At 34.8% G+C, this 22,986-nt stretch overlaps 1 protein-coding gene across 9 annotated transcripts in view; it reads left to right on the top strand.

The window, feature by feature from the left end:
• Positions 1 to 22,986, top strand: part of TANC2 (tetratricopeptide repeat, ankyrin repeat and coiled-coil containing 2) — a 304,320-nt gene that overhangs the window by 71,302 nt on the left and 210,032 nt on the right. For 8 of the 9 annotated variants that reach the window (XM_032457147.1, XM_032457146.1, XM_032457143.1 and 5 more), the window contains one exon: positions 11,196 to 11,267. In XM_032457147.1, coding sequence (XP_032313038.1) covers positions 11,196 to 11,267 — 72 coding nt within the window. Of the gene's footprint in view, positions 1 to 7,750; positions 7,911 to 11,195; positions 11,268 to 22,986 lie in introns of those variants that run through there. The other variant, XM_032457145.1, reaches the window with a different exon arrangement.

The raw sequence follows: 22,986 nt of genomic DNA, 5'->3' as shown, positions 1-22,986 counted from the left end.
TTTACACTCATGAAACTTACATTCTAGTGGAGAACATGACCAAGTAAAATGTAGACTATGCTAGCGTTAACTACTAAGGAGAAAAATGAAGCAGAGAAGAGAGAGAAAAAAGTATATCTATGTAAATACGTTGTGTGTGAGGGCCCAATTTTAGGTAGGGATGGTGAGGGAAGGAAGGCATCATTGAGGGGACATTTAGGTACCTACCTGAAGGAGGTGAAGAAACAAACCATAGTGATGTCTGAGAGAAAAGTATTCCAGGCAGGGGCCTTGATATGGGTACATTCTTGGAGTGTTTAAATCTTGGTGAGGGAAACCACCGTAGCAGCATGAGGTGAGTAGCAGAGGGTGAGAAATAGTTTTGATATGTTATGAATGTATGGCTGACAGGATTTATTGTTTGTGCAGTACGAGAGAAAAAGAGAGGTTAAGGATGACTCCCAAGGGTTTTGACTTGAGCAACTAAAAGAGAGGAGATCCTGTTTAGAGATGAGGAAGATTGTGAGAGGAACAGGTTTATGGAGGAACATTAAGACATGTTAAATCTTAAGATGTCTATTTGATATTCAAAGTAGGGTAGGAGTTAGTTCATGGATGAGGTCCAGATTAGAGAGGTAAATTTGGAAACAATCAGCATATAGATTCAACACAAAACCATAAATCTTTTTGAGATAACCAAGGGAATGTACACAGCATAGAGTACAGATTAGATAAGTGAGCCTTGGGGCAAGGCAGCATTTAGAGATGGGGAAGATGAGAAAGAACAAGGGAGGGAGACTGAGAAGAAGGCACTACAGAGGTAGAAAAGTGTGGTGTTTTAGAAGTTAAGTGAATAGAAAGCCTTAAGGGAAAGAGAATGATTAACTACATCAAATGTTGATAAGTCAAAAAAAAAAAAAAAAAAAGTGGGGGGGGGAAGAAAAAAGAAAACCGAGAAATGATCATTGGATTTAGCAGTGGATTTTGTAGATTCGGGAATTGTGAATTTTTTTGATTGTTATGGGCAAATATCTGATGGAAGTGGATTCAAGGAAGAAAAGGGAGAGAAAATTGATGATAGTGGTTAGAAACAACACTTTCAAATGGATACGAAGTCTTTGCAGTTTTAAGTCCAAAATACTCCATGAACCTGTCTTTTCCTCTTTATTCTTAATGTTAGTACATTTACTCAGGCTTTCCATTCCTCTGGGCTTATTGCAACAATCTCTTTGCCTTTAGCCTATGACCCCATTGTGCCAACTTAGATACACATTCCAAACTTATCTTTTGAGAACACTAGTCAGATCATGCTCCTCCCCTGCTTAATGCCCTTCATTTTCTTTCCCACACTTATATGATAAAGGTCAAATTGATCATCATGAATAATGATTATGCTTTTTGTGATTTTTGCCTCTGCCAGCATTTCTACTTTTATATCCTGCCTCTTCCCTATACTTTCTGTGCTCTAGCCATACCAGACTCTTTGAATTTCCCTAAGTGCACTACATTCTTTTGTTCCTGTCTGTCTTTGCAAATAAAATCTGGTTCTGTTCCTGGACATCCTTTCTCATACTGTAGAAGCTGTGGCTTCCCTGGGACCCAGGTTAATGTGAAGAAGCAGAGACTATTCTAGTTTTTAGAATCAGGCAACTTTACATCTGGATGAAGTCATCATCTTGGTAGTGTAACTTCTCAAGACCAGCACAAAGGTATAAATTTAGACTAGTTAACTATAGGTAAAACCCTTCTCCACATTACACAATATTATCCTAATTTAGTCCACAACTCCCTCCCCCCCAAATCATAAAAATTCTGTAATAGAAGAAAAGAGATCAGAAATTGAACCTATGAATGTAGTCTTTGTCCTCAATTGAGAGATCATATCTTTCTGTGCAATAAGTATCTTTTACCTATAGTATCTGTCTTCTGCATTGGACAATTTCAGATGGATTCAGGTCATGACTATATCACAGCACCACTTAATCTCTACTAACATTTCCCACCTTTGGCTACAATTTGTAATCATCCAGGGAGTTTTAAAGAAATATTGATGCCTGGGTCTCAGTCTCGGTGATTCTTATTTAATTGAGCTGGGGGAGTAGCTTGAGCATAAGGATTTTTAAAAATCCCTGGATTCCTAGGTCAGTCTAATGCATAGCCAAGATTGAGACCCATATGTATCCTCCTCAGCATCCAATTTCAACAGATAAGAACACCAAACATAAAGCAAGTATGTGTGTGTACGTATATACTTAATTATTGACATTCAGTTATACTTTAGTTCACTTTGGAATTATTTCATCTTTTCTTCATCTCCTACAATGATACTGTTAGAGCTCTCTAACATGACATGGTATGTTTGTATATAGATGTGAAAATAAACTATTCCCTTTTGCAAGGAGGTGACCTAGAATGGTGGAGAAGAGAACAGGCCCTAGCATCAGGCCGTTTCAGGTCCTGGATCCTGCACTCACTAACTCTACAACTTGACCAGGTTTGCTTGAAGTCTCAATTCCTGTTTCCTGATCTAGTAAATAAGAAAACTTGTATTTATTTTATAAAGCCTCGTTGAGGATTGAATGACATAGATTTGTAAAAAAGTTTAGCATAGTCCCTACACATAGTAAAGACCAAATAAGTAATGATTATTTTCATTAATGTTGCCACAGTCTAAGAAGCTCAACCTTCTCTTTTCCTTTTCAGTTACGTAAGATATATATACATATATATGCACACATTTATTTAATTAGTTTAGTTAGTTTCATACTATTAATAGTTTGTACTCTTGAAATGATATGGTAAAGGTGGCCATTTGCTTCTGTATCTTCCTCCCCAAAACCTATAATCTCAGTCTAACTCCAATCTAATCGTGAGAAAAACAGACAAACCAAATTGAGGGACAGTCTACAAAGTTCCTGGCCAATACTCCTCAAAACTGTCAAGGTCACCAAAAATGAGGAAAGTATGAGAAACTGTTAGAATCTGAAGAGACTAAGGAGAGATGATGATATGGTATCATGGAATGGAAAAAAAGCATTACATAAAAACTAAGGAAATTAAATAAGTGTGGACTTTAGTTAATAATAATGTGTCAATATTGATTCATTAGTTTTGACAAATGACTAGACTAAGAGGGAAACCAGGTTTAGGGTTTAAAGGATCTCCCTATGAGATTTTGTTTATTTATTATGCCCCTTGAAAGCACAGTCATCAACTTCTAAAATACTGACATTATTACTGGTGATTGCTCCATTTACAATTAACAAGTCTACTTTGTTTTCTTGTTATTAATCATCATCACTGATGAATAGCTGCATCATGAGAATCAAAACATTTGGTGTTTAGCAGAACTTTTCTTGAACTACAGATCATACTCTCTAGGACATTTTGGATGCCTTAGGCAAATACAAATTAATAACTCATCATAGGGAAGTTCTTTTTCTTTTTTAGATTTAGAGTGTACAACCTAGGTCCATGAAAACCTATGAACTTGTCGCTTTTGTATTCTGGCAAGCTTTGAAAGTATTTTATAGTATACTTTTGAATAGTGTTAGCTGTGGTATTGATTGCATGTTGATCAGTATATTTTATTTGGTGTAGAATGCTTCCTTTTCTTTTCAGAGGAAGAACACTCAGATGTTTTCTTAAGAACTAAATAACTTTTAAGTGGATCTGGGCTTATCTATGAAAATTTTTATTGATAAGTAAAGATTATGGAGATTAATGTGGAGGATAAAGTCGTGCTTTGGTATAATGCCAGTCATCTTTCCTTTTTATAGCAGTGGTTTGTATAAGAAAAGGAAAACACAACTCCTAAAAATGTGTCTTAAACTACATCAATACCACTTTTTGTTTTTTACTTGAACTTGATTTGATGAATACATTAATTTTAGAGCAGCCACTTGACAAAAGGGTAATTAAACTTTTTTTTTTGAATACCTGTAGACTCCCAAATTGTAACTGAAAATAACAAGAAAAAAAGACTTTTAAAGGCACAGTTTGAACATTTTTATAGTCGAAAGATAATCATGTAAATAATTAACTATTATACGGTGTGGCAGTGCTATAAAACAGATATGTATCATGCCTTCTGGAAGCACAGAAGAGGGAACAATTAATTCTTTCTGGTAGACATCCAGAACGTCTTTGCAGAAAAGATAAGAAATGACGTTTTAGCCATCTTTTGGTGAAGGGATATTGCTGCTGATGATAGTGACAGATTAAAAGTACAGTTAGCATTAAATAAGTGTTTATTTAGTGCCAGATGGAATGCTGTGTTTTATGTACATTACTACATTTGTTTCTCCCCACAACTTAATAGGGTATTACCATATCAATTTCACAGATAAAGAAACTGAGGTTTAGAGAATTTAATTAATTTTCTTTTCCTAAGGGTATATAAATGATAATAGTTCAAAGATTGAGTCCAACTCAGCTCTGATAGACACTAAGCGCTATTAATACATGCTGAATACAGTTTCATTATACTGCCAAATAGAAGTAACTGCATTTTAGGTAGAAGAAACAGTATAAATAAACAAATTGATAGAGGTCTTATAATGCATTTCCTTTCTGAATATCATCAAGTACTCTGGTGCTGCCAGAGTATAGGGGAGTGTGTCATTTACAATTTTATGGTTGCAAGTAACAGAAAATTTGACTCAGAATTGCCTGTAACAGGAGTGAGCAAACTTTTTCTGCAAAGGGCCATATAGCAAATATTTTAGTCTTTGGAGATCATATAGTTGCAACTACTGGATTCTGTCATTATAGTGCAAAAGTAGCCATAGACTGTATATGAGTGATCATGACTGTGTTCTAATGAAACTTTATGGACACTGAAATTTCAATATTATGTAATTTTTATTGGCCCAAAATATTATCCTTTTAACTTTTTTTCAGTCATCTAAAAATGTAAAAACTGTTCTTAGTTTACTGGCTGTCTGAAATTAGGTGACAGGCTAGATTTGGCTTGTGGGCTAGTTTCTGATCTCTGGTCTATATGATGAAGGGGATTTATTGGATTATGTAACTATAGTCCAGAGATGGGGTAGTTCAGTAATTAGTTGTCAACAAGGGTCTTAGTGTCTTCTATCTTTACCTAATTTTCTTTTTTCATTTTTAAATTTTTTATTGAAGTGTAGTTGATTTACAGTGTTAGTTTTAGGTGTACAGCAAAGTGATTCAGTTATACATATACATACATTTTTTTTTCCTTTTCAGATTATTTCCCATATATGTTACTACAAGAAATTGAATATAATTCCCTGTGCTGTACAATAGGTTCTTGTTGTTTATCTATTTTATATAAAGTAATGTGTATCTGTTAATCCCCAACTCCTAATGTATCCCTCCCCACCCTTTCCCCTTTGGTAACCATCAATTGTTTTCTATGTTTCTATCCTGATTTTCATAGTGTTAATTTTATCCTATAGTTATTCCCCTTGTGTTTCCAAGATGGTAGCCAGAATATCCAGGGTCTCCATAGATTGTCTTCCATGTCTAGGAAGAGACAAGACCTTTTCCAGAAGCTCTTTCTAATCTCTCTTGAACTTAATCCCATCAAGTTTTACACCTACCACTCCACAGGAGCCATACTAAATCATCTACATTGACCAAATTCAGTTATCAATTCTCAGTCTTCATATTACTTGACCTAGCAACATTTGACCTTTTCCCTTCCACGGAACTCTTTACTTCTATACCCTTCTAGTTTTGTTCCTATTCTCTGGCCACTACTTCTTATTGTCTGCTGGTTTCTCCTCATATCCCCAGCCTCTCTGAATTCCGCTGTTGAATTCAGCCCCAAGGCTTAGACCACTGACTTTTTTTCTCTCTCCGTCTCTCTCCTATCTATACTCCCTTCCTTAGGGATGTCATACAGTTTAAATGTGATTTATGTAATGATGGCATATGTGTTTCCATCTCTGCTTATTTGTCTAATAGGCGTCTCAGACTTAGTATGTCCAAAACTGAGCTCCAAATGCTCTTCTCATCCCCAAATCTATTCTTTCACAGTCTTTCCTGTCTCAGTAAATTGCAGATCTATTTTGGGGGTCCCAGATATCAGAATTACCCCAACTTATTTCATTATCTCTCTCTTCTGACAGCAGATTCTCTCCACTGTACCTTTAGAATATATTCAGAATTTGACCTCTTCTCGCCACCTGTACTACTCACTTAGTCCAGATGTTCATCCTTCTTCTGGATTTTTACTGTAGCCTCTTAATTGGTCTCTCCTTCTGCTCTCTTTGCCCTTCAGTTCCATGTCACCACAACTGCCATCTGAATAATTTCTTTTTTATATTAGAAAGCAGTGGAGGGTCTTAAAATGAACACAGATTTTTGAAATCAGACAGTTAATTTTAGGATTGCTACTTACTAGCAGTGTGATTTTGGGAAAGTCACTTTACGTTGCTGAGTCTCAGTCTCACATTTAAAATGGGCGTAATATTTGTTTCATGTAGTTATTATTAGTTTTAGATGAGATAATGTTGTAAAGCCCTTACTGGCACCATATTCAGCAAAGAATAGATATTGAACAAATAGTGGTTCTTTTCTCTTTTCTACATCAAACAGGTGAGCTGCTTTCATCTTTTCTGGTTATCATCGTGCTTATGTAGTCAGGGAGCATCTGATATACTTCTTCATAAGTGGCCCTTGCCTAATAAATAAATCTGGCTTATCTTCCTGGTCTTTTCTTTTGCATTCTCTTTAAGTTTCATTCATGTCCTCCAACTCATGTCTGCCCTTGTTGGCATTAAGTGTACACAGTTTTTGTAGATTCACACCGAAATAGTAAGAGAGACCAGAGTTTATACCTGAATAATAAAACTTTAATCTATATGTATAATAGATTATATGTATATAGTTTTAATACCTCTCACCCCTTCCTTTAGGGTTATATATGTATGTTTCTAAAGGAAGATTGAAAACAACCAGCTTAAAATTTTAATTCATAAAATCTAAACTAATATTTATTATGGCATATTATTTAGCTGAGAACACTTAAAAATGGGCTTGGGCTACCAAATTAAAGGTCACTTAAATTGTTTATTCTTCAACTGTTAATATTTTTATCCTGGACTGAGAAGAATATGTATTTAAAGTATCCTCTACTTGCAGAAAAAAATTTTTTTTCTTGCAATTATTTAGGTACTTTCTTACTAGATTTTCTCTAACTTAAATTCCTTCATAGGAAGTTGCTAACTACTGAATATTCCTATGTGGTTGGTATTTCTCTCCTACAGCTCTTCTAGTGCTATAATACACCCTAGTTGAAAGCTGCCTACCCTATGAAGTAGATTTTCCTATGACATTTTCCCTTTTAAAATAATGGGACTAGGAATTCTATTAACAATGTTTCTCAGTATTAAAGTTATATTGTTTTATGTTATTTGCTGGATTTAACTCAATATGCTGATTTTTAAAAAAATGTTCTCTGAGGAGAGAACAAATCCAGGAAATCTAAGCTCTAATTTTAAAAGCTAGTACTTAAATTCATCAGTCAGGTTCTTTTTTTTAATTCTGCATCTGTTACATACTGTGGGTTTGATTTTCTTCTATGAAATTCAGATAAATATGTTTAAAGTCTTTAACTCAAGCTTGATGAGTAAATTCTAACTTCACAGACACAGCCCTGTTCTACCTTTTACACTCCAGGGTGAGGTAATCAGTCTTATGCAAATAACTTGACTTGCTTGATGACTGAAGGTCTTCTGTTTTGTCCATAAATGTAGATGTATGTATCATGTGTGGGAGGTCTTATCTATACTGAAGGAATTGTGTGTTAAGCAAAGCAAAAACATTTAAACTACTGTACATCATTGCAGTCTTGCTATTTTGGATAATGGATTCATTGACTCCATAAGCATACTACAAACACTTTTAAAGAGCTTGAAATTTTTTTTCTACACCATCTTGGGGCAGTGGTGAGTTTATTATTTTAAAAATCTTTAACTGTTTACTTTTACCTGAGACTTAATCTCAGATCTTGTGTTTAGCCTCCACTGGGGTAAGACATGGTTAAAATTTCAATCTCAGAGGAATAAATTGCTTGAATTTGCTGCAGTGTATATCTGACTTAATTTTTTTTAAAATTCAGGCAGTTAAAACATTTTAGATTATGATGGTATCAAAATTAGTGACTTTTTGTCTTATTGGCTGGCTGACTCAAAACTATATCTTAAACGATTTTTTGTCTGTATTTTTCCTGTAGGTTGTTTTATTGATACCTTGACATTCTGCAGATAGTGCAAAGTTAATACTATTTGAAACCTTGTTCTTTATTTTTTCTCCTTATATTGTTTAGGAAGACAGTACTGGTGAGGGAAAATGTCTACATTTTATTCACATTACTTCTCACATACTTCAAGGGCATGTTTTGATGTTAAAACAGAATGTAATGCTTGTATTTAATTTTATCCACATGGAAAAAGTGAAAATGTAAGACATGCCTGAATATGAGTTTGCTCATTGTTGTTGATTCCCAAGTAAAAGAGAAGGATACTTGCATTAAAAAATTAGATGATTACTAGGAAGGAAATTGACTAGGAATATATTTACACATTTTAATACTTGATATAAGGTATCATAGATTTCTGGTATAGTTTCTATTTTCATAAAATGAATCTTTATTCCACAGTAATTTAGCAGTTTGTAATACTTTATCCTTTACCTTTAGTTTTTGAGAGACCAAGAATTTCCCACAGCCTGTATTTTGTTTAATTGTACACTCAGAAACAATTCAACATTTTCTCCTGTCCTTTGTTTTTCCTGAAAACTGACAGCTAGATTCAGAGGTTTGACCAGACTCAGATTTGATTGCTTTTGCAAAACTGTAGTTGTGTTTCTATCATCAGGAGGCATATAATGTTTGGTTTTTACTCTTTTTTGATGTTATTAGCCATTGATGCTTGATGCCTGCCTAGCTGTAAATTTGTTGCAAGTTGTGAAATGGTAATATTCTAATCTGTCTTTTGTTTCCTGTTTATTATCTGGAATAATTTTATAAGGAGATCTCTCATATAGTTTGGCTACTAGTACAGTTTTATACCAAATGTAGGATAAATTGCTAATTCTTCCTTTTATTTCCCCATTTTTCAAGATAATGAACTGCGTCCCTGCCAACCTCAGGTGACCAGTTAGTGTGGGGGTGGTGTGTTGTTGTTTTTTTTAACATCATTGTGATCTACAGTCAGTTGTTCCTTTAATGCTCATCACCAGTCCTTATTTAATGTCTCTCTAGTCACTTTGGTTACCTAAAGTTAGTTCTCTGGTAGAGCTAGGAAGGGGTCCGTGAGAACAATAATTCCCTGGGTTCTTGCATGCTGATGAGCTTCTTCACTGAGTCTTTTTGACATGATCCTAGTTTTACATTGTCTTTGATAGCTTTTACTATTGCGTATGTCAGGGTGTTCCAAGTTTATCTAGTACATTTCCTTTGCTAAACCAGCTAGTTCTTTACGAATGGCATTTCGCAGTCGGGGCACAAGGGATGGTCATTGCTACTTGACCAGTCACTGTGTCTAGGTGTTTTAAGTGGACAGAGATAGGACATACATGTTTCCAATATAGATCCAATACTACTTAAGAGTTTTTACATAACTTCTTCTCTATTATTATGTCTGTAGGTCCTTCCTTCTACCCTGAGAATTCTGGTTCTCAAGGGGATGATATCATTAGGATATCCCATAATTACTCATTTGCTTTATCCCTCTTTATAAATACGTTGGTCTCATAACATTACTGCCACCAATTTTGGTTACTGAAAATCAGTTATTTTTTGTTGTTTGTTCTTTTTCCATTTGTTTTGGTTGTACTGCATCTTCATTGTCAGACCTTATAACCATTAGATATTATATTCTCTCTATTTAAAGCCCTCTTTTAGTCTTAATTCTACAGTCAGTTGTATCTTTAATGCTCACCCCCAGTCCTTATTTATTGTCTCTCCAGTTACTTTGGTTGCCTAAAGTTAATTCTCTTGTAGAGCTAGGAAGAGGTCCATGGGAAGAATATTCCCTGAGTTCTTGCATGTTAATATCATTTTTCTTGACCCTTTATACTTAAAGGTAAGTTTTACTGGATGTAAAATCTTTAAGTCAAATTTTCTTTCTTTGTGTATTTTAAATACATTATTCTGTTTTCTTCCATTATTTTCCCTTATTAATCATGTAATGTTTTTGCCTAAATGCCCAAAAGATTTTTTTCCTTTTTCTTTATTAAATTCCAGTAATTTTAGTAGAAAATTTCTTGGTGCATTGATCTAAGTTGATTAAGTAGTACACAAGGATCTCTTGAACTATGTAGTTTCAAATATATTTGTGAATGTGTGTGTATGTATGTAGAAATGTATTTATACACATATGACTATATATATTACATAGACACTTTTTCCCCCCGGAACACTTTCTTGAATTGTAGTTTTTAGTATTTGTTCTGTTCTCTCACTTTGGTTTTCTTCTTTAGGGACTCCTATTTTATCCTAATGGTGGATCTTCTTTGTCTGCCTCCAATATTTGTCGCCTTCTTGCAGATTCTTTTTAATCTATTTCTTCTTTTTAAAAAATTTGTTAAAGATTTTCTTCTGTCTTACTTTATTTCTTTTGAGATCCATTGTGTTTATTTGTTCCTGTATTTCTTATAGTTTAGTCTTCATTACTGAAATTTTTGTTTCACTTGTAATTGTTTTTTGGTTTCTGCCTCCTCATTTCTGAGTTTTTCTGATTCTGATTTATAGTGCTCTTTTGTGTATTACATAATTTTTCTATTATCTCTCTTAAAACATGTAAATGTAATTTTTATTATAGTAAAATGTACAGCTCTAGGGATAATTTGACATACTTTAGATAAATAAGCAGCTATAATTAATTTAGGTAGTGCTTTAAGTCAAGGCTTTTAAACTGAAATTCTGTGAATGAACTTCAGAGTTGATAACATTGCTTCATTATACACAAAGTAGAGTGTATATGTATGGGGGTAGGTAAGGACACCTTCACTTTCCTTAGACTTTCAGAGGGGTGTGTAAACCATCCCCACAGAAATAAGGGTAAGAACCTTTGGTTTGTATATGAAAAATTCTTAAGTATTTTAATGATTGAGATTATAAGAAATGAAAACAAATGATAATATAGTAGTTTTAAGATATAGATGGCACTGAGATGATTTTATATCAGTTTCATTATCTGTTTGCTTATGATCTTTCTAATTTTATGCAGATGGAGGAAACGAGGAACCACCGGATCGAAGACAGTCAAGTGTAGACTCTCGCCAAAGCCGCTCTGGGCAAGGTAAGTTTTCATTAAATTTATTATTAAATTAAAAAGAAAAGATATCTACTGTTTCTTTCTAGTACTTAATCTAATGATTGGGGTTTTCACTGGGTCTAGTTTAGATAATTCTCATTTAGGGTTTTAAGTGTTATAATCTATTTAGTTCTGTATGCTAATCATTTATTCAAGATAAAAGGAAATGAAAAATGGTCTTTTTTTTAAATGATACTAAGATTTTAAGTAATTTTGGAGCATTGAGGTTTATGTCTTAATATCACTTTTGGGATATAACCAAAAGTAAATTTTTAGCAGTAACACTTTTTGGGGTATCATCATACTGATTTTTAAAAATTTCATCAATGCAATATTTGTTGTCTTAGCTCTCTCAGAAGAAATGGGTTTTGTTTATAATTACTGTCTGAAATTCAGGTTTTCTTGCTTATTTTCCTTTTTTGTTTAAAATTTGTTACCATAGGCCTTTTGGTTTTTTGAAGTGACAATTTCAAAACTAGGTTAACATATTCTGTGTCAGTGGATTTTCAAATAGGTCTTCCCAGACTAACTTATTTAAATTTGCACCTCCACATTCCTTTTTCTTCCTAGTACTTATCACCTTTGTATTTATTTTATGGGTTTTGTCCAAAACTAGAATGAATGTTATATGATTGCAGGAGTTTTTGTCTTTTCTGTTCTCTGCTGTATTTCTAGTGCCAAGAATAAGTACCTGGTATATAGTGATTACTGAATAAATATTGTTGAATGAGTGAAGTCATCTTTAAGAGAATGAGAAGAACCCAAACTGATGAGTATACTTCATAATTTTACGCAGTCATTACTGAGTTTGGTTTTTAGAGCATCTTTATTTACAAATAAAATAAAACCTAGATATACAAATATGTGGTGTGTTAATCCTGTAAAAGCTCCTGGTTCATTTATTCTATAATCCTGTTCCCTTTTTTCTCCAACTTTGCTCTTCCCAAGTTTTAGAGTTGGACTATTTTTAATAAAAATTTTTATTGCAGAATAAAAAAAGGAATAATATATGCAGGTTGATTTAGAAATTTTAACTTACGCTGGTACTTAATCATTCTTAAATAATATGCATGTATTATAAATACGTCAGGAATTTGTCTAATTTTCAGACTTTTTCCCCTTACATTTATTTTGATATAAAAAAAGAAATTAAGAGAAAAAATGAATTGTAATATAGAAGTATATCAAATTAACACATTGTACATCTTAGACTTGTATAATGTATACATTAATTATATCTCAGTAAACCTGTGGATGGGAGGAGAAAGAAAATGAGCTTATGTATGTAAAACCCTTGTTGAGCTGCACCCTCAAACCTGCAAGCCTTGTTCTTGCCCAGCCTGAGGACCAAAGAAAGAGCCCAGAGTCAGCAACAGAGACGTTAGTGGTTTAATGGATAAGAGGATCTTACACGTCTGAAGCAAGGTCCTAGAGCAACACCCTACTGGGTGGAGCAGGACATGACAACAATCTTTGCTCCCAGGGACAGTTGGGATGGGGAGAGGGAGGTTACCAGTTACAGGGGGAAGACACCAGGCATCATGGAGGGTAGGAGTCCCATAGTGGCTCATTGGTTACCAGGGAAACCAGCAGAGAAGCACACCGCTTGCTACCCCTTTAATAAGCTGTCATGGTGGAGATGTTCTGATCTAAAGATTAGAACGACCCCCAGCTGGGACCAGGGGCAAGTACATAAATGTTTACTGATTAGACTCTATGATTAAGAGGAATGGTCAGTCATGTGAGTTGGGTGTAGGTAAAGCAGGGACTGGTCAAGCAGGGGATGTATAGAGAGCAAGAGAACTGCCATCATGGGTATCCTGACCATACAGCAGTAAAAATGAAATTAGTACAAATTAATAGGAAAAGATTATACTAATTTTTATTAAAGTTTAATTTTATCAAATGTTGCAGATATAGATATGGGAGATTATTAATTTACCTTATGCTCTCTGGATTGTATCAGTTAAAATATTTTTCAAATCATTGAGTGTAACTGAATTTTAGTAACAAAAGTTGAACTTAAAAACAACAAAATCAGTGATTTCCATGATCTGAACACAACTGTCTTATCTGATCTCGAGAGTTAACTGATAGTGAAAGCATATTTCTTACCTTCTGGAGGTTTTATTTGTAGTATCTCTTTATTCAGATGACAAATAAAAATACAGAATGATTTATAATGTATTGGAATGAATAAGAATCCGTTTTATCAGGAGTAAAGAGATAGGATGAACACATATTTCTACTTTTGCTCCTTCCGGAAACCTGCTAAAAGACCAGTAAATAGGGATTAGAGAGGAGATAACATCAACACACTTTTAGAAACTGAAGAGTATATGAATAATTGAGAACTGAACCCTAAGCTCAGAGGTATAGAAAATCAAGAAAATAACCTGATTCACCTACAAGAGACTAAAAAAAAAAAAAAAAAAAACCTTAAGAATGGCAGCATGTAGAAGAGAAAGTAAAAGGAAGATTGGTTGAAAGTCAGTTGAAGAAGTCCTTGGTTCCTGGGACCTCCTCCTCAAAATTAGCTAACAAGTCAGCTGGACAAGTGCCCAGCTAACCTTGGCAAAGCCCAGAAATTTATTCTTTGAAAAAGGGAAAAATAGAGGCTTTCTAGACCAGAAGTCACCAGGCATCGTGGAAGGCAGGAGTCCCATAGTGAAAATAATCAGCCTTTTAGTCCTCTTAAATATTAGCAGCTAACCAAGGATTACTAGATAATTGAGGAAACTTGCTAATTTATGAAAAATAGCTATTAAAATGAACAGACTACAGCAAGTTGGACAGAGCAGAACTTTTGCAGAGGAAAATAACCGAACCATTATTAACATCCTCAGGGAAATATGAGAAAATAATACAGCCATGAAACAAGGAGGAGATTTTATGAAAGAGTAATATTCTGATTTTTAAAAGAGGCTCTTTGATATTAAAATTCTGATAGCAGAGATCAAAAACCTTGTAGAAATATTAGACAATTAATGTTGAAGAAATCTGTGAAAGGTTGAGCAAAAAACAAAGATTATGGAAAAGAAATGAAGAGTATTAAGAAAGTTACAGGACCAATCCAGGAATTTCAATATTCAAACGATAGTGGTTCCCACCCCACCACCACCAAAAAAAAAAAAAAAAAACAGAAAATAGGAACGAAATCATCAACACAATGATTCCACAGAATTTTCTTGAACTGAAGAACATGAGATTCCTTGTTGAAAAGGCTTACTGAGTGCTTAGTACGATGGATGGATATAAACACAAACTAAGACACATTGTGGTAAAATTTCAAATCACTGGGCCAAATAGATCTTGCCATGCTTCCAGAGAGGGAAAAAAACATATCAAACAAAGTAACAGGAAACAGTTGGCTTTGAACTTCTCAGTGGTAGCATTAGAAACTGAATGAGGAATGGAGCATCACCTTCAAAATTTTGAAGGAAAATAATTTCAACACCTTTGTATTTCATATGCATTGAAACTATTAATCAGAGGGAAGAGTAAAATTAAGGTTTTTAAGACATGTAAAGTTTTTTTGGTTTGTTTTCCTTTTGCCTGCCTTACACCCTCTCAGAAGACTGTTGGAGGGTGTGAGCCATCAAATGAGAAAGTCAGCCAAATAAAAAAGAGAAAGGTTACAGGAAATAGGAAATTTAGCAAAGGAGAAAGGTAAAGAAATCTTCAGCATATGATGAAAAGACAGGAATAGAGGGCAACCAGACCAGATTGGAGTAGGTTAGAAGCCTCTAAGAGAGCCTATCTCAGGACAGTGAGGTTCATAGAATTCTGATGCATTTAATTACTTTTAGAAAAGTTTCAGATAATTAATGAAAGGCTCAAGGTTAAACTGGTGATAAATACATAAAATAATAAGTGAAAAAAGTTCACAACTTAAGTAAAAACAAGTAGTGTGTAGGAAAGGAGATGTTAGAATAAGTTCTCAGTCCTTGGGGCACTGTCTGCTGTAACTGACGTTCATACCAGTCACCTCCAGTGGTAAACCTTATCAGTTTACTCCGGTGTGATACAGATTTTTAAATTACTTGATTTGGACCATTACGGTTGGGAAGTAATGCTCTAAAGCAGGGTGAGCACATCTGGCCTGTGTGGACTGTTTTTGTACAGTTGATAGATTTTATTTGCTAAGACAATTTTAATTATTTTTTGCATCTATGTTCATGTGGGATATTGACCTTTAATTTCCTTGTCTTACAATGTTTTTGTCTGATTTTTGTATCAGGGTATGTCTGGTCTCATAGAATAAGTTGAAAGTTTAGAGATATTTCCCTTTCTTCAACTTCCTGGAGTATTTCGTGTAGGATTGGTATCATTGCATCCAAAAATGTTTGATATAATTTCCCTGGGAAGCTGTCTGGGCCTGGAATTTTCTTTGTGGGAAAGTTTTAAGATACAAATTAAATTTCTTTAATAAATATAGGATTTAAGCTCTCTTTTTCTTCTTGAGTAACATCTTAAAATTTGTAGAATCTGTAGTGGTGTCTCCTCTTTCACTTCTGATATTGATAATTTGGGTATTTTTTCTCTTTGTCCTGACCATTCTAGATAGAGATATATTCAATTTTATTGATCTCGAAGAATCAAGTTTCAGTTTTCTTTCATTTTCCGTATTGCTTTCCTATTTTTTATTTTATTGATTCCTGCTTTGCTCTTTATTATTTCCTTTTTTCTGCCTGCTTTGGGTTTAATTTTCTCTTTTTCTAGTTTCTTAAGGTAGAGGCTGAGATTGTTAATATTGGAACTTTCTCTTCTAATACAGAAATTTTAGTGCTAGAAATGTCCCTCTGTGTACTGAGTTAGCTGCATTTAACCGATTTTGATGAATGAATGCTTTTATTTTCATTTATTTCAAAATACTGCCCAATTCCTCTTTTGATTTCTTCTTTAACCTGTGTGTTATTTAGAAATGTGTTGATATAGTTTCCAAACATTTGGAAATTTTCCAGATATCTTCTTCATATTGACTTCTAATTTAATTTCACTGTGGTCAAAGAACACACATTCTATGAGTTAAATCATATTTTATTGGGACTTGTTATATGGCTCAGAAAATGACTATCGTAAATGTTCTGTATACATGTGAAAAATGTATAATACATTCTTTTGGAATGGAAGATTCTATAAATGTCAGTCTAGTCAAGTTAATTGATAGTGTTGTTCACATCTTCTATATATCTTGACTGATTTTTTGTCTGCTCATCCTGCCACTTATTAGGAGAGGAATATTGAAATCTCAGAGCATAAGTGTGGATTTATCTATTTCTCCTTGCAATTCTATCACATTCTTCATATCATTGGTCCTCTGAACAGAAAGGATTCCCCTCCCTCTATAGCTGCCATAAGTGAAATAGTCTTGCCTACGGGCGGAGCTGGAAGAGAAAGATTAAAAAGAGAAAAAAAACAGATTTCCCCCACTCTCACAGTCCCATATGGAGCACCCTCCACTTCCACTGCTCCATTTATACTCTCTAATCAGAAAGAGAAGACTTGTGTCTTTCTTTTTGTCCCTAGTGTGCCATGCCAGGATTTGGATTTCCTTTGAGTTCAGGTTGGGAATTTGGGGACATAAACAAAAGAAATGAATGCACCACTAAATTGGTTGTCCTTCAAGTTCTGGTTTCCTTCCACAATTTGCCTGCAAGTTTTTAATTTTCAGAGTCCTCAGATTGCTATTCTATCATTCTTTCCAGGCTCTTCAGTTACATTCTGGGGTTTTAGGTACATTCACTTAAGGTAGTGCTTACTCCATTTTAAACCAGAACCAGAGCCCTTCCATTTATTATATTTATTATATATGCCTGTCTGGGAATAATATTCAAAATATTTAATAATGAGTATGCTGTAAGTATCAACCAACCAGGACAGATGCCAGTCTGTTCAGAACAAACATTAACTTTAAACAACTGATATGCCTGTAGAGGTACATAATGCCTGATAATCTGCCCTGTCTCATTGTGGATACAGTTTCTATTTCATGTCTCTTCTCCAGTAATAACAGTAGACATGTAAGGTGAGGTGTCTCACCCTTTGGGCATGAAGGCTCTCTCTTATGTGTTAACTAACTGGCTTGGCTTCTGATCTGCCTTTCAGATACAATGGATTCTGTCTCAAACATACCGACACTTATTGCTCTAGTTTAGGGACAGAGACCTCTGATGTCATCTGCTTTTCAAAATAAGGAGATAGGAGATGGCCTGACTACTTGCACTGAATCAGATCCCTCCCCACTCATTAAGATTGCTGCCCCAGGGCACTTCCTGCTCCTTGCATCTCTTGGTTTTGTGGTAAAAACAGACTTGGAAACACTCTCATCTTTCAGAGTTATCCTCCCACACATGCTCTGGGCTATAATTTCCTCATTCCAGTTGCATCTAGTTTCTGTCTTCCTTGGATTTTCTAACATTTCTCCTCCATTACTGGCTTTTTGTTTTGTTTTGTTATGCTTTAAGAATTTGTTCTTTTTAAGATACACTTCCTATCATTTCCATACCACCTATATTGTTGTCATTTTAGTCTGAACTACCATCATTTCTTTCCTTCATTACTATAATGTCCTAACTTACTGTTTCCATTCTTGCCAACATAGAGTCTGTTGTCCATTTGATAGCCATAGTGCTCTTGTTAAAACAAATCAAATCATGTATTTCCCCACACATGAAAAAAATTCTCCAGTGGCTTCCTGTCACATTCGGAAGAAACTCCAGAAGTCTTTATCATTCCCTATATGACCCTACCTGAATTACCCTTTCCCTAATACTTTGTCTTCCCACTCCCTCCGGTGTCCACTTGTTTCATCTAAGCTGGCCTTTTGCTTCAGCATGTTAAGAGTGTTTTCTTTGCAGGGCGTATATATTTGCTCTTTCTTGAGTAAAAGACTGTAGCTTTCTCCTTAGTTCAAAGAGGCCTTCTTTCTGACCTCCTAAATACCCAGCCCTAATCTTCATAATAAATTCCAGTATCTGTGTTTATTTACTTGTTTATTGTTGTCTCACCTACTAGAAAATAGGTTTAGTTTGAACAGAGATTTTATCTTATTTACCACCCTAGGCCTTAGAACACTTGTGTGTAAAGATCTGTCAGTATTTGTTGCCTGGAAGCGAATGAATATCTAGCACTTCGCACGCATGGGAGTGTGTGGATGTGCCCAGGCCACATATTGATCCAGTATTCACTTCTGTTACTTATGTTAACTGAGAAAGGAGAGCAGCAGTGTGAGAAATCTGTTGGATGTCTGTAGTTCGTCATACTATCAACTATCTATTGATTTGTGAAATGGGGCTCTTGTGATATGACTGTAAAACTGTGCCAGTTTAACCCTAGTATAGCCTTCTAAGGTTGGGTGGTTATTTTCTGCTTTCCAGTATGGTATATTGTATATTATTGGATTGTATTATTTATTATCCTTTGTCTTATTTGTCTGTTGGATCTCTTTTTTTCTTAGCAGTCCAGGAGTTCATTAACTGTAGGATCTTTAGGAACACTGCATCTAGCATAGTGCCAGTGTCTTGCATTTAGGCCATCAAATTGATGAAGGAAGCTTATCAATCTTATGCATTCTGGTTCTGTATTTTAGGAATCAGGGGTTACTTCATCAGAATTGTTTGTTTGTTGTTGTACTAGCTCCATTATCTGCATCAAATGATTTTTCATTAGAGGTCATCTGTACATAAAACAGAACTTACTTGATTCTAGATAGTAAAATAGATGCGTGAGCCAGTGTAGTATGGTTGAAACCCTATTTTGATTTACTTCTGCAAAGATAGTATTATGTAGGCATTAGGATCTGATATATAAGATATGTATTGATATAATAATGCCCATGATCGGATGATGCTGAAAGACTGGAATATTGTGTAGTGTTTGACTTTGTGTGACTCCCATTATTTATAGCCAATTTTATTTGATTATTACATGCTAGTGTATCTATAGTAATAATTTACTGAATTTTCAAATATGCTGTCTTCTGATTCTTTTTCTTTCCTTGCAAATATATGAAATATTTAGTAGAAATGAGATGTTCATGCTCTTAAAAGATACACAAAGTATTCTTTAGTCTGGTGACAAAGATTTCTTTATTAAACTAGTAGTGTTTTATTATATAGAATGATAAAGAAAATTATTTCAATATTCAATGTATCATTTCTTTATCTCCGTGTAAGAGTATATCTGGTATGGTGGCATCACTATTATACAGGATTGTTTTGTTGCTTTAGTAGTTTCTCATTCTGATAAAAATTATTTAGCTTTCAACATAGATTGCCTTAGAAATAAAGAAAATGAAAATTTAGTAATACATTGATGGCAGGCTCTGAGCTAGGTACTTTCACATAATCCTCATTTAATTATCAGAATAATGCTGTGAAGTGGTATTATTTTACATAGGAAAATACTTCAGGCTTTACACTAATCTACCACAAAATTGTCAATTCAGCCTTGTTGGTAGCATGTATTTAGGATCTTTCCATTCTGACATTTAAAACACACATTTGTTTGTTGGTGCTTGGATAAGACTTGGAAGATTTGACCTTAAATGATAAATCCCTCTGAAGTGTCTGTATTTCTAGTCCTATGTTTTTTCTGATATTTAACTTCTTGTAGATTATTCTTTGTGTAACACTCTATTTTCCAAAAAATTAAACTTGAAATTGGTCCTCTAGCCAACAATTTCTTATTATCTTGGGGGGCTAGGGATGTGTCAGAATATGTTTATATATTTCAATCACACTTTTAAAAAAATTAATTTTATTGAGTTATCGTCAGTTTACAATGTTGTGTCACTTTCTAGTGTAGAACACAATTTTTCAGTTATAACTAAACATACAAATATTCATTGTCGCTTTTTTTTACTGTGAGCTACCACAAGATCTTGCATACATTTCCCTGTGCTATACAGTATAGTCTTGTTTATCTATTCTATATATAGCTGTCAGTATCTACAGATTTCGAACTCCCAGTCTGTCCCTTCCCACCCCCCCACCCCTCCAGCAACCACAAGTTTGTGTTCTATGTCTATGAGTCTATTTCTGTTTTGTATTTATGTTCATTCGTCTTTTTCTTTTCTTTCTTTCTTTCTTTTTTTTACACTTTGTATTTTTTAATATGGATTATGATCATTTTATTAAGTAAAAAGTTGTATTTACCAAACAGTGTAGACATTTAAAAGGGATATGTTAATGCTCTTCCTCTTCCACTCTTTGAAGTAACCAGTCTTAACTGTATTCAGTCTGTATCCCTCCATGTTTTCCCCTAAACTCATACTGGCACATGCACAGATGTGTATGTGTGTATTAGTTTGAAGATTTTAAAAGATGAAATGCAGTTTTATTTCTCTTCTCCCCCAATTACTAGTATAGCATGTCCATCCCTCCAGGAACATACTTAAATTTTAATTTCTTATAATGTGTATAATCCTCCTTAGCTTAAGTAATCCATAATTTATTCCACTATATCTTTATCTATTTTCAAAGTGATTAATAGTTTATTTAGTAATATCTTAAACATTTGGAATATGCAGCCCTAAGTACATTTTGTATCAGAACATATTAAATATCCTGCTTAGCATTATGATAATTGGCCTAGTTAACACTTGTGGAAGCCACTTCTTGCTTACCCTTATTTATGCATGAAAAAGAATAAAAGCATGGCAACTAAAAATGTTGGAAAAGGACTGTTGGGTGATTTGAAAGATTTTGATTTAAAATATTCTTATCTGAATTTTTCTGGCAAAAGATAAAAATGACAGAAACCTCTGTGGAAAAGTTCTTAAATTTTAATAAAGTGTCATAAGTAGTTGGATAACAAAGGATGAGGAAGGAACCTATTAGTAAAGCCTGGGGTAAGATTATTACATTTTCAGTTTTGTTTTATTTGAGGAGCAGGCTGGATTTTGTAAGATCTATTCCCAGTGAGAGATTGAAGAGCTGGTTCCCACAAGGGGGCAGACTAAGACAGTCTGAAAACCGTCACACTATAAACAATATTTATTTTAAATTCATAATTGATTTACTAAGAAGAAAGGGGAAATCACCAGGAATTAGAAATGAGTAGAAGGGTAACTGGCTGACCATCCCATGAATGGTACCATACATTGGGAGCATTCATCTACCTCTTCCCCAGTGCATGTGTGAACTTTTGGCAGGTTGGACATTCACCTGTGGCCTTGGTGAGTGGAAGTCCATGTTTCTGAGCTTGTGTATATATTCCATCCCTGCTACCGTGCCTCTTTGTTAATTAGCCCATTGGGTAAAGATAAAATGGCTGCATAAAGAGATTCGCCGAGTCCCTCAAAATGATTATCTTGTCTACTGGGTTATTAAGCACCTTCTCTGCAGAGTTTGCTCTTTGGTAAGCATTCATATGGGACATAAATTGCTTCATCCTCTGCGCCCTCTCAAAGAGATCTGTCTGTATACCTCATCTCCAGATTTCCTTGTCACTAGTAGTCTAATTATTCCTTCCAAATCTCTGAATACCCAGTCATACCATTAAACATTGTCCATGAGTCAGTATAGAAAGGTACCTCTGTCATCTCTCCTTCCAGGCAAAATGAACAACTTGGTACCCTGTTCAAACTTCTGTTCCTGGAATGGTTTCCCTTTACTGTCCTTCAGGACTACCTTGGAATGGGGCTCTAGGATTGTTAGCATCTACATGTTAACATGCAGACCTATCGTAAACAAGCTGATTTTTTTTCCCCTTCAGTGAGATAGTCATAGAGAATTCTCTATAAGATAAAATATATACAGATAGAAGAGAAGCAATATAGTGAGAGTAGGAACCTTGGGCACTTGGGCCACTTGCTCATACAAATTATTTATGCCTTCAAGACCTGCTCAAGCCTGATTTCATGTACGCCTTTTCTTTTTGATGATGAAGTGCTTCAGTACACACCCAACCATATTGCTTTGTTGGTTCAACGAAACTTAGTTCATGATGGGCTGCCCAGGTCACATGGTAACATGGTGGCCCATGATCAAGCATTCTTTCTAAGGCCCTATGGTAAGCCAAAAGCTGTTTTTCAGAAAAGGGTAATAGTTATTTGCATAGGATGACACAGCTTTTTTTTTTTTTTTTAATAAAATACTAGGGATCTGCCCTGAGATTCACCTAAAGTTCTGCAATAATCGTACAAGATCCCTGTCTACCACAGATACGTCAGGCAGCACTGGATCTGGTGGTTACGTAACCCAGGTGGCAGCAGCTTTCACAGCAGCACATATGTGTTGCAGAGCCTTCTGTTGTTCTGGGCCTCTGTCACATCCAGCAGTCTTGGTAAATGGTTCATAGTTGCACACTCAAATGAGGCACAGGTTGCTTCAAAAATCCAAGGAGGTCTACTGGGAATTGCACCTCTTTCTCAGTGGTGAGAGAGAGTAAGTACAGCAGCTTGAATTACTCAAGACCATAGGGCTCACTAAAATTTTGCCAGTATGGAAGACCTCTGAATTTTTGTGGGATTTATTTTCCACCCTCTGGCATGCATGTGTTTTACCACTGTATCTAGATCAGTTGCTGCTTCCTGTTCACCAAGGCTAATCAGTATGAAATATCAGCGTAGTAGACCAGCATGATGCCCTTATAGAATGGAAAGGCAGTTAAGATCCCTGTGGATTCGATTATTACCTCGAGCAGGAGAATTAATAGGAGGAAGGACAGTGAAAATGTATAGCTGACCCTGACAGCTAAA

Source organism: Camelus ferus, chromosome 16 (genome assembly GCF_009834535.1).
Source record: "Camelus ferus isolate YT-003-E chromosome 16, BCGSAC_Cfer_1.0, whole genome shotgun sequence".
Lineage (NCBI taxonomy): Eukaryota > Metazoa > Chordata > Mammalia > Artiodactyla > Camelidae > Camelus > Camelus ferus.
This window is presented reverse-complemented; position numbering and strand designations above follow the sequence as displayed.